A 12363-nucleotide genomic window follows, 5' to 3' on the forward strand; every position below is an offset into this window, starting at 1 on the left:
GAATTATATTTCAATTAATCACGCAACAAAATACACAATGTATTTTGTTGAATACTTTAGATTTTATGTTGATAGTCAACTAAAATGATAGAGTTGCACTAGGGTAGTAAAACAAAACCAAGTGGTCTGACACAAGACTTTGAAGTCCAAGCCAAAGACTCCAAGTGGCTTTGAGATTGCTTAGCAAAGTTGCGGCGGTGTCTATTGCGCGTCTAAGCCGCTCCGAATGCGAATAGTATAGGTTTTTTTTTTGGGATCATAGTACAAATTACACAACCGAATCAAAGATTAAGATTTAAGAGAGAAAGCCTTCTATTATAATTTGATGTTCGGATGTTACTAGCGAACAAGTCGGCCACCGAATATTGTGATTCACACCCTAAACTAATTACTGATTTTGTAAACACTTATAAAGTCAACTAAAATAATTAAAGTGTTTGATGTGAACATATGAATTGCATCGATGGTATTAGCACTGAGTTGAAGCTTGGTCAAACATTAACGGAACATATAATACTATTGCACATCCAAGTTAAAACAAGAATTACGCCTAATGTAATAAGCATTTTATCTTGCGTTGCGGCTTGGTGAGATAATCTTGTAACTTATGACCAAAAATGTTGCAGCTGATTAAATCAAGAAATAATACTTACTTATACGTTCAAGAAATCTTAAAGAGAGGACAAAAATTAACACTCAAAAACAGTGAAGAAACATATCACCACCTAAACTTTTAAATGAGACTTAATCACAAGTAATTCAAATCTCTTAATTAATATCTCAAAAACCTGAACGAGAAGAGGAAGAAGAATCCCCGAAGTGCCAAAACCTGGCATAATCTTGCTCTTCTTGTTGCCTAGAAGAGCCACCAGAAGACGAAGAAGTAGTTGTAGCTGCAGTAGTAGTACTATGATCATATGACATTGAATATCCGCTACCGCTAGTGCTACCAAATCCCCCTCCCAAATTGAAACTTAGCATATCGTTACTACTCCCATCTTGATAATATTGGTTGTATGGTATATTATTTTGCGGTTGGATTTGTGGAACTTGATTTGAGGAGTAATAAGTAGAGTTACTTCCGAGCTGAACCCTCTCCGGGAAATTGAGTTTGGCTTTGCTTCCTTTGAACTTTAGAGCTGCTTCATCATATGCTAAAGCTGCCGACTCAGCGGTTTCAAATGTCCCGAGCCACACGCGTGCCGCCTTTTGGGGATCTCGAATTTCGGCTGCCCATTTTCCCCATGGCCTTTGCCTTACCCCTCTATAATGCCTTCTCCTCAAGTTTCCTTAATTATATTGAAGTCACAAAAACATTGAAATCATTAAATCTTCGGCATGGTCTACGCATACATATATGCATAGTGCATGTAAACATTTTAGATGTTTCATTGTATGGATTTAAATATATATCATAATATATTAGTGCTAACTTATCTAAACCATATATATATACTACCAACAAGATCTCCATGTTAAAACTTTAAACTCACATTTTGGTAATTCCAGAACCGTTGTTGGTAAAGGAGTACTGAAAAGCATAGTTTAAGTTACAACTGTCTATATTAAGTTTGGGTTTTACACTTTTACTATCTGATATGAAAATTTCACAAAATTTCCAAATTCTTGAACATAGTTTCAAACATTAAAAGAGAAAAAAGACACAACATAGAGATGAACATGTATATGTATGTATACCTTCATCTTGATGAGTAGGAGCCACTTGTTGATTAGGGTCTTGTGGATTATACACAGAAGGATGGTTATCAATAATGTTATCATGAGGATTGCTTTGTTGGTTTCCGATTACTTGAGTCAAGGCCGAGACCATAACACGCATGTCGTGTTGAGATCGGGACGAGAAAGCCGGGAATAAGTTCTCATCTTCCTCTTTTTCCTCAGATTCATTGGAGGGCCAGTTCCCATACATTCTAGGATCCACTTTTGCTAAAAATTAGTTAAAAAAAAACTAACCTTTTCTCTAGAAAATATCAAAATCCGATGTAGGATTTAGAATTTTGGGTTGCTCAGTGTTTTCTTTGTGGTATCTTTCAACATCAAGAACAAGAAAACGATAAGGAGCGGAGACGAAATTAGATTGAAGTCAAATGAAGAAAGAGAGAGAGTAAAGTTTTTTTTGGGGGTTTGCAATCTTTGAGGCTTTTTATATATAGAGGAAGTGTTCTACGTGTGAACATATGAACTACAAAAAAAATATACGTTTTAATTAAGTTTGTTTTTCTTTTAGTTCTTTCTCTTTTTCCTTTTCATATTCTTTCGTCTTTAACAATTAGTTTTTATGTGCATGCTTTGTTATCGTATTTAAAAAATATGTTTGTACGATCAGTACGGATCAATGTACATATAAAAATGAAGACGTATATATATTAACATGAGAATGTTTGTTAAACTTTTCTTAATAAGGAAAGTGGATGTGAACTTAAATTATCAAAGGAGGATGATATTATATAAAGATTACCTCAAGAATACTACACCTACACGAGATGGAAAAACTAAACATGCAAAAGTGAAAAGAATACAATAAAGAAGATAAGAAACTGCGCATGCATGTTCATGTTTTGTTTAATCATTTTTTTTGTATGAAAGGGCTAACGCATTCATGGAACCAAAGGAAAGAGATATAGTAATAGTATTTGTTTTTATTTGAATAATAATTTTAAAATATAAAAGCAGTATCGCGTTCTTAGTTGTAAATGTAATGTAAACCGACACTTATTTGTTTCGTCAAAAATCGACATTCTCTAAAACAAAAAGACCCTATAATAATATTAAGTGATGTAAACCGACACCTTTTGTATGTCGAACGTGAATTAAAAAATGAAATAAGAGTTTGCGTACGTGAGAAGTGAATCTAATTTTTAATGACTGGTTGAGTAAATATTTGCAACAAGACCTCTAAATCCAAGAACCGTGTACACACACTCAAACTGAAAGGGAAACTTTTTTTGAAGTCTTTTCGAATTGTTTCCCAAGACTCCTTTTTGTATACTCTAGAGTCAGAGAATCGCGATAAGGCATCGTAAAGGTGTAGCAGACATTCAATGAAAAGTTATCTAGTAAGCACATTATATTATTGTGTCGTATGGATTTGATTACATGTATATAGATAGAGCTTATATATATTTTGTAGACGTTATATAGTTTCTAGTGTAAGGGTTGAGTTGTGTACACGTTTCTACTTTCGAAAGGAGATAAATTTATTTACTTCATGGAGGAGCACTTGCCTAACTAAATTTTATTGGTTTGAATGTAAAAAGTTTTGATATATGAATAAGTCTTGACCCAAAAAGTCAAGAGCTAACTAAGTTGACAGGTAGAGAGAACTTATGTATACTACAATGTGTCAAGTGGATATAATGTAAGACTTGTAAATGTAATCCACACCCACTTTGACTAACAAAGATCATGTGTGTGTGTGTACTGCATGCGTAGTTGTTAGGTTCAACTACCATTTCCCTAACCGGCGGTTTATTTATGTTTATGATCAAAATTTTCTTTAAACTACAGTATTACCGTAAAAATGTCTTTGGTCTCACTCCCTCTACATTTTAGATCACCATGTGACAGTGACACCTAACTATTTTATTTTACTGAAAATTTATTGTGATGAATAATATACCATTTGTTCACTTTTCTAAACGTGATTCCACCCACAGCATAACCTTTTGACATATGAATTTTTGAACAATTTTTATCATATCAAATCATTAGATGAAAATGGATAACATGCAATTTTCATCTGCAACTTGAATGAAATAGTAAGGTTTATATGGATGTTCACTATTCTCTCTTGTAATAAAAGAAAGATGCAGAAACACTACAAGAAAACACGCCTTTTGCGAGGACATGTTGTGACGGATTTCAGCTCTCGCAAATTTGCGGTTAATTTGCGAGGGATTTACAAAAAATAAAAAAACCCAAGCATATCCCTCGCAAAATTGCGAGGAACAGGGTCGTCGCAAATCCGCTGCTCATTTGCGACGCATTCACGACAAATTCGCTGGGAAGGTCCCATCCCTCGCAAATCCATCACAATATTGCGACGACTTTGCGAAAACAAATTCCATAGCAAATTTGCTATGAAATTGTGAGTGAATTGCGAAAGCCATAGCAAATCCATTGCAAAGTTAGGAAAATAATTTTTTATAAATATTACAAAACTTAATATAATTATTCTGAAATACATTTGAACGTGTTCATAAGGTGAATTTACTAACCTTTAAAATTATTTTGATGGTTTTTACAAATTAGATGTTCAAGGTTTGCGACAAATTAGCGACTGATTTGCTAGACCCATAGCAAATTCGTCGCAAATCCATCGCAAATTACTCAAATAACAACCTTAAACCCTTAACCCTAAATCCTAAACCCTAAAGACTAATTACATTACTATTAATGATTAAAAAGATGAATTCAAGACTTATAATCAAAGATAGCAGTGCAACACAAAATTGTTGGAGAATTGGACAATTTGGCATATATTTGTCTCAATGTAATGAACATATGTGTGATATAGTGTAGAGGATCATCATGTTTAGAGTAAGATACAAAATTGGACAATTTTGGAATGTTTGATGATAGAAAAGAGTATGATGGCACCATTGGACCTTATAATATACTTGAAAGTTTATTTGACTAATTTTTTTAATTTATTTTGATGGTTTTTACAAATTAAATATTCACGGTTTGCGACCAGTTTGCGACTGATTTGCTAGTCCCATAGCAAATTCGTCGCAAATACATCGCAAACTACTCAATACATAGCAATTCTCTCGCAAATAACAACCCTAAACCCTTGAACCTTTACCTTTAAGACTAATTTCATTACTATTAATGATTAAAATGATATCATTCAAGATTTATAATCAAAGAGAGGACACTAATGAAAATTGCAAATCCTAAACCCTAAAGACTTTGCGAGGGATTTGCTACGGTCTCTTGCAATTCTCTCGCAAATTCTGGAAATATTAATTACATATTTTTATATGCTTGCTAGGGATTTGGGAGGGACCATAGCTAATCCCTAGCAATATTTGCTAGGGATTTGCGACATAGTATTTTTATATATAATTAGAAAACCTAGTTTGAGCGAAGCTCAAACCTCGACTAATCCGCAGCCAAAAGAGAAACCCTTCTCGAACCCTTCTTCTCCGATTTCTTCTCTCTTCTCCGTTCCCTAATCCTTCTCTTCTCCGATTTCTTCTCTCTTCTCCGATCTCTTTTGTCTTTTCCGGTGAGTCTGCTCCTCTTCTCTCAGGTCCGATTAACCCTTCTCGAACCCTAACTCCTCCACTTCTCTCTTGTCCTCTGAATCTCTTGTCCGGTTAATCTCCGACTCGATCTCTCCTCTCTTTGCTGGTAAGTCTCCTCCTCTCCCCTTCTAAATTAGGGTTTCGAAATTGGGGATTCAATTTGGGGTTTAGGGTTATGATTCGATTAGGTTTTTAATTCGATTTTAGGGTTTCGAATTTTGGGGATTTAATTTTGGGATTAGGGTTTCGATTTTTGGGATTTAATTTTGGGTTTAGGGTTTCGATTTTGGGAATTTAATTTTGGGTTTAGGGTAACGATTTTGGGGATTTAATTTTGGGATTAGGGTTTCGATTCGATTTTAGGGGTTTTAATTTTTGTTTTTAATTTTGGATAATTTTAGGGTTCTAATGATTTTTACATGTTCTCCTTCTCTTCTCAGATGTCTTCTCGAGACCAAAACGGATCTGTCAACCAAAACCATTACACAAGGTTCATATCTTCACAAGGATTATCTCCTCCCGTCCCTGCTCGAGGGGTACGCTCTACTGGCTCTGCTCAAAGGCTACATTCTACCGCCTCTTCTCAAGGTACCTCACCGGTGCAAAATGATCTTCCTCCTCAGCAAAATGATCCTCCTCCTTAGCAATCAACGTCGCGTGTCAACGGTGCAAGTGCCTCTCAAGTGTTTTTCATTTTGGAAGAGTTACTTGCAAGTCCCGGGCGTGCTGGCTTACCAAAACTGGATCCTAAGCGACCTCCGGGTACTATCTGGTGAGAATGTTATGTATCTAACATATAGTTTATCTTTATGTTTTGTATTTTCAATGATCCTAATTCCTTTTATCTTATGTTTTGTAGGTTTGACCAGGATTCTTTGGCTGTTGCTACTGTCCGGGTCATTTTTGAAAGAGATTTCAAATCAGCTCATGCCAATTGGACCCAAACACCAGGTCCGGTTGTAAACCGGTGGTTTGAAACTTTTGCGGTAAGTTACAAATTGTTGTTGTGTTTAAATTACAGATTTTGTGTGTTTATCATTCGAATTTGGTTCTAATTCATTTTATGTCTTTACAAGCAAACATATAATTGGGATGCGTCCATCAATGGAAGAGTTAGAGCTGAGTTTGAAAAGAAGTTGAAGACCCGGATGAGTGATCAAGTGTCTCGGTGGAAGGGTAAGTGGAGGAAGAAAGGTAATGACGCAATGCCGCGGTGGCTTGATCCTACTGTATGGGATGGCTTGGTCAACTTTTGGTGTGAACCAAAATCAGAAGCAAAGAGTATCAATAGCCGTAATGTTGGTATAGTGATCCTGATGGCACCGAAATACATAAGCACCGTTCTGGTCAGACCTCTTTTAAAGCCCGAGCACGAAAGCTTGTAAGTATCTATGTTTAATACAAGTTCATTAATCATATCATATCTATAATATAGTAATATAGTTGTTTGATTTCTCTGTTTTTAGTCTGAGAGTACTGGTGAGCCACTACCTGATTTCCTGCGAGTACTAGCAGACACTCATAGGAAACATGATGGGTCGTTTGTTGATGGACTGTCTGAGAAGGTGTTCAATGAAGTGTCGTCAAAGATAGCTGAAGCTGAGTCTGAGCTAATATCAGCGGATAACATGGAGAGTAGTGCTTCTGGTGGGTTATCACTAATTGTGAAGAACCAAATTTATGCCGAGGTAAAACATAGTTCCTCGCAAAATAGTTCCTCGCAAAATGCGTGGGATTTGCGAGGGACAACATTTCCTCGCAAAAGTTGCGAGGGAATTGCAACGTTGACCGATTTGCGAGACGCGATTTGCGAGGAACGGATTTTTCTCGCAAATTTCTCGCTTTTGTCGATTTGCGAGGGATTCGCGATATATTTGTCCATCGCAAAAGACGTGTTTTGTTGTAGTGAAAACGGATCTCTTCAAACTCCAAATATTGAAGGAAAGAAAATCAAACACAAAATGTTGTATAATGAGTCTCTTCATTTGAAACCATATACTACATCCTACCAGATTCACACAATTATTAGAAGAAGAAAAAAAAAAAAAGCCAATGTAATGGCGTACGACGATTACCCGCCGTAGTGGTTGATGTAAATGTATAATATGTAGTTATGTACACACTTCATTTACACACGAGATCATTTCATGGAGGAATAGGTTTCATATTACGGATTCTCATATACGTCAAAAACTGTGAAGGCAATTCTGCAAGAAGCGCTTGTACTACTGAGATCTCTCCATCTGCAAGGTAACACAAACACAACACATTAAAAAACCCCACCAAACCAGAAAACTAGCGTTCTCATGGGTCTCCTGCGGTTATAAACTCCATCAATCAAACTACACTTACGTTGGACGTCTCGTAGTGCCACAAACTGAACAATATCTCGTGAAGCCAGTCGCCCGCTAGAGCTCTCCAACCTTTCTCCTCTATCTGCGTCTAGTATCTATAAACAAAAGTACAGTTTATACAAGATCGATCAGATATACTTGTAATAATCTTAAATGTGTTTTGGAAAGCAATAATGTTTTACCTCCATTTCTTTAAAATCAGCTCCTCCAACTCCTACAATGAGGATTGATAATGGCAGATCCGATGCACTGACTAATGCGTCTTTTGTTTCTTGAAGATCTGTTATAACACCATCCTGCAACAAGAGTTTTTGGTTTGTAAACAATCTCTGATTTGTTATTTTATGTGATGTTGGTTTCTTTTTATATATAATATACTCACTGTGATGATCAATAAGACGTAATACTTCCGTGAACCTTGAGCTAGAGACGTGCTGGCGATCATTGCAGCCGAGTTGATCACCGGACCAAAAAGGGTAGGCCCTGCAAGAGAGACATGGAAGAGGGCACTGGTGTATGAATTCATGATACCTTGAATCCCATCCACCTGAGAGAGAGAGAAAAAAGCATAATTGGCGTGTGAATCGAGAAAACATCAAGTTTAATTTCAAAGTCAAGTTTGTGTACCTCAGAGTATGAACTGCTTCCGTTGAGGTTAAAGCAATGAGAAACTGGACTGTCGATCGGACGAGCTCCAAATCCCCAGGCAGGAAAACGTTTGTCTGAGTCATAAAACTGCAACACTTCTCCAACATCCACTATTGCCTGAGATAAAAGAAGAGATCATGATTGTTTAGTCACAGTCACAGTCGCTGCTAATTATAAGAAAATGGAGTAACACTGAGTCCTCACTCTCTGGTAGGCATTTAATCGTCCCGAAGGATCAATGTAGTGCAAAGAATCAGGAAGGCGGGGATTTCCGTTTGAAGCTGAAGGACAGTGGAAAAGTTTGGATTAGAGTATAGGAAGGCGATGGAGATAACATATATTGTTGATAATTTATTTTCGCATGTATAGTTTATAGGCTTTTCCGCAGTGGTGCAATACATACCTGTGAAATCAATTGCTACCATGAAGTTTAATTCAAACCCAGATGCCAAGTATTCTAGGAATGTGTGCTGGACAGTCTCGGTAAACTTGTCCACAAAAAGCTGGCTCTTTAACACCTAAAATAACGATCAATGGTATTAGATAGCTTACATGAAAAGGCATGAAAATGTTAGGAAACCTTTTCGTATTGGTTTATACCTTGTTTTGTCCAGCACCAGTAGGCAAAGATAAATTGATTCCTTGGCCAGCCAAATGAAGTTTTTCCAAGTCCGAAAGTGATTTCTGAACTTTTCTGGCCACCCAAAATAAACAAGTAGTTATGTCAGCTAGGAGCTTAAGTCATTCCAAAAATAAAATGGGTTAAGCTTTAAGATTTAAGTTACCCGATAAGACTGTGTTTGCCATTGGAATTAAAGTCTGAGCATTCTATTATCAGTGGGCTATCCTGCAGGATTATAGAAAGAACTTGAGATATCTTTCTGTGAATTCACATGCATCTCGAACAGAGAAACAGACCTTGTATTCATTCATTACAATTTATTGGAAGCTCAGATATAAGAGATCTCCCGTACCTTACTCCCCACTTGTTGAACACTAAGAAAGAGTGGTTTAAAAATTGGATTAAGATCGTTCTTCCGGACTTCAGTTTTAGACACGGGGATTGGAGTACCATGCTCTACAATCTTTGACACCACCAAAAAGGGGTCCTAAAATCAAGCGGCAAAAAGAAATATATTGTTATATTTATAGTCAGAACCATATTTTTAGTAAAAATGGTAAAAGAGAAAGAAATTACAAACTTACACTTTTTGAGAAAAGATCCTTAGATTCCAAACTGGAACATCTAAATACAACCTCTGTTGTAATCTTAGAAGCAAGGGACTCCTCAGCATGGATGATAAGCTTTCCGTGGTGAGGCTGAGACTGTGGAGCAACGCCTTCTTTACGCTTGAGTTCTAACGTGCTTGTCCTGGTCGATTTTGTGATTATCTGCGTGATTGAAAGATAAAAATTGTAAGGTAGGCAATAAAACGAATTTATACTGTGCATCTCAGAGAACATATATTGCAACGCTAATATATGTCTGTAAAATAAAGAAGGGAAGCAATTAAGCAGTGGATACCTCAGACAATGCACATGTTGCCTCACCAAGAAACTGCTGATCGTCAAGCTTAAGCATCTGAAAAGTAGACCTTCAGTAGTAAGTACACTATGTATTACACTGTTAAGCAAAACAAGGTTGTGCATGACAACTATTCTCAAACGAAACTGAAACAAAGCAAGTTGAGGCACAAGCATGCGGGTGCTCATATCCACATATAAAGAGACAAGAAAAATAGCAAAATTACCTCTGCTCTTGAGTTTTGGAATTTGGTGTCAACGTCAAACACACGAAACCTGGTACATAAAACCTTTCAGTAGGTAAGAAGAACAAGACGGTTGATTTGTTTCCTCATTGACACATTTAAAAAAAAAAAAAAAAAAAAAAAAGAGAAAGATAAAAAGAAGCTTACACCAAAATCTGGACAGTCTCAAAATGATAAGCGAGAGTAAATTTCTTAATCCATTTGGGAGCTAAAGAGTTCAAAACAACTTCACTGCGAAACACTTCAGAAAGAGTTGCATCCTTTTCTTTTTTATAAACAACCACCATTGGATCACTCTACAGGAAACATGTCATTTAAGTAGAGAGGATATCAAAAAAAAACATAGGAGCAGCCAAAAAATTTGAAAAGCAAAAGTAAAACAAACCTTGGAGAGCACGTCCCGATCTCGCAAATTAGAAGCAGAAAACGATAGCTGCATAAAATAAAAAATAAAAAAAACACAAAATCGTCAGATACAGAGAGAGACTCGTAAAATTGTGAGAAAACGTGTATGGCGGAGGGAGAGATTAAATTTAATAAAAACCTCGATCTGAGAGAAGAGACCGTTGAAGCCTTTAGACTTAAGAAAGTAATCAAGAGCGTCGTTAGTGGTGGCGAGAGCGGCGGAGGAAGCACTTCCACCAACGCCGGCAATCGCACCAGAACCGGAAGAGACATCGGAGCAGCAGCAATTCCCCATCCCCTCTCTCTCAATTTCACTTCACTTCACAGATTAAAAAAAAAAAAAACTGAAGAAGCACCTGTATTGAAACAACAACAACAACAACCGTTTTTGAGAATTTGTGTTTGGGCACACCCCAAACGGAAGAAGGACGGAGAGAAAACGCAAACAAAAAAAATTGGGAGAGCAGAGAGTAAATGGGACCCAACTCAACTTGTCCAAGTCAATCTTTTTTTTTTTTTCAATTGACCCGTCTCCCTCCCTTCATCTCCCTTTTTATAGTTTTTTTTTTTGTCATCATTTATTTAATTAATATTGACTTTAGAAAATGATTTATTATTATTATTATTTCTAACACGAAGTATCCCAGAAACGTTCAGCTATTTTCTGAGAAATTAACTTTTGTATTTATCAGCTTCTCTTAGTAAACGTGTCAGTCAATTTGAAACAAATATTATTATGTACAAAATTCAAAACATTATCGTTCTTCTTTTTCTTTAAACATATTTGTTAATACATCATTTAAAACCAATTGAATCAGTGTTAATTATCTGTGATGTATGTTTGTATTATAGGCTGGTCAATAAATATAAATAGATAAATAGACAAAACACTTTCTTTTTTTCTTAATAATTGTGATCAATCATGTTATTTTGCAATACACTTGTATTTCTTTTTTCTTTAAGCCAACAACTAGACCTCTCATTCTTTTTTTTGGGTTTATTTATTGTTATAATTTTTTTTTATTCTTTTAATTCACAGAAAAGTTGAGAGAAATTTTCAAACTAGTACAAATTGTTACACTATTTGGCAGTTGGCACAACTATTTGGAAAACGCTACAAAATTGCCCATAGAATGAGAGGATTATGAAATTAAAATACCCCCCACCCACACTGGTGAGAATTATTTACACACATTTTACATACATAATTAATTATTTACCCTGGATGAGGAGACCATCTTTTTTTTCTAATCTCTCTTCAACACAAGTCGTATAGTTTACACAGCTCAGAAATTTTGTGGAAATCATCCTAATGCCTATGTTTATGTGACTTTCAAAACTGGATAAGATATCAAGTTATCTACATATACACACATATTATATAGACATTTATTGAGTGAAATAAGCCAATGCTAATTTCTTCTTTGTCAATCATATTTTGATGATCTGTGTGACACAACAACCACATAGCTGTAAACAGACAGGACCATTGACAAAAGAAAGAAGAAGAGGGCAGGACCAGAGCCTACGTAAATTTCTTTTGCTAACAAACGTTACACATATACAACAGAGGGAAAGAGAGGTGTGATTTAATATCTTTTAGTTGCAGAAAATCAGAAATGGAAAAAGCTTATCCTTTTGAGACAAACAAACAACATGTGAAATTGCAGTGCAAGTGGTCAAACATACATAGTGGGAGACTTGGGACCCCAAGAGAAAACTCAAAACCAAAGCAAAGTCTTTCTTTTTCTACCAACAGATAGGGCTTAAGGGTTTAGAGCCAATAAACATGTTCTTGGTCCTTAGGTTGCGTTTGAGAGAGCGATTTTGACAAATTCGTGTGTTTTAAGGTGAACCTTTTCATCTTTTAAGGTATTATTCTTAATAGCAAATCCCAAATATTAAACAAGAACA

At 36.0% G+C, this 12363-nt stretch overlaps 2 protein-coding genes across 2 annotated transcripts; both read right to left on the reverse strand.

Annotated features, from left to right (window-relative positions):
* Positions 1-635: 635 nt before the first annotated feature.
* LOC104762309 (ethylene-responsive transcription factor ERF114-like) lies at positions 636-2058 on the reverse strand. Its single transcript, XM_010485573.3, has 2 exons — positions 1699-2058; positions 636-1289 (listed from the first exon to the last, which is right to left on the reverse strand). The coding sequence occupies exons 1-2, from the start codon at positions 1928-1930 to the stop codon at positions 781-783; spliced, it is 741 nt and encodes a 246-aa protein (XP_010483875.1). The 5' UTR covers positions 1931-2058; the 3' UTR covers positions 636-780.
* Positions 2059-7237: 5179 nt separating this feature from the next.
* Positions 7238-10744, reverse strand: LOC147923110 (protein BONZAI 1-like). The gene is made up of 16 exons (XM_087497996.1): positions 10589-10744; positions 10430-10477; positions 10192-10340; positions 10027-10075; positions 9801-9857; positions 9482-9667; positions 9250-9384; positions 9061-9122; positions 8876-8969; positions 8679-8793; positions 8480-8556; positions 8255-8392; positions 8010-8174; positions 7810-7923; positions 7626-7722; positions 7238-7516 (listed from the first exon to the last, which is right to left on the reverse strand). Exons 1-16 carry the CDS (start codon positions 10742-10744, stop codon positions 7419-7421), a joined length of 1740 nt encoding a protein of 579 aa, XP_087354122.1. The 3' UTR covers positions 7238-7418.
* Positions 10745-12363: the final 1619 nt, after the last annotated feature.

Source organism: Camelina sativa, chromosome 18 (assembly GCF_030686135.1).
Source record: "Camelina sativa cultivar CO46 ecotype springtype chromosome 18, ASM3068613v1".
NCBI classification, from domain to species: domain Eukaryota; kingdom Viridiplantae; phylum Streptophyta; class Magnoliopsida; order Brassicales; family Brassicaceae; genus Camelina; species Camelina sativa.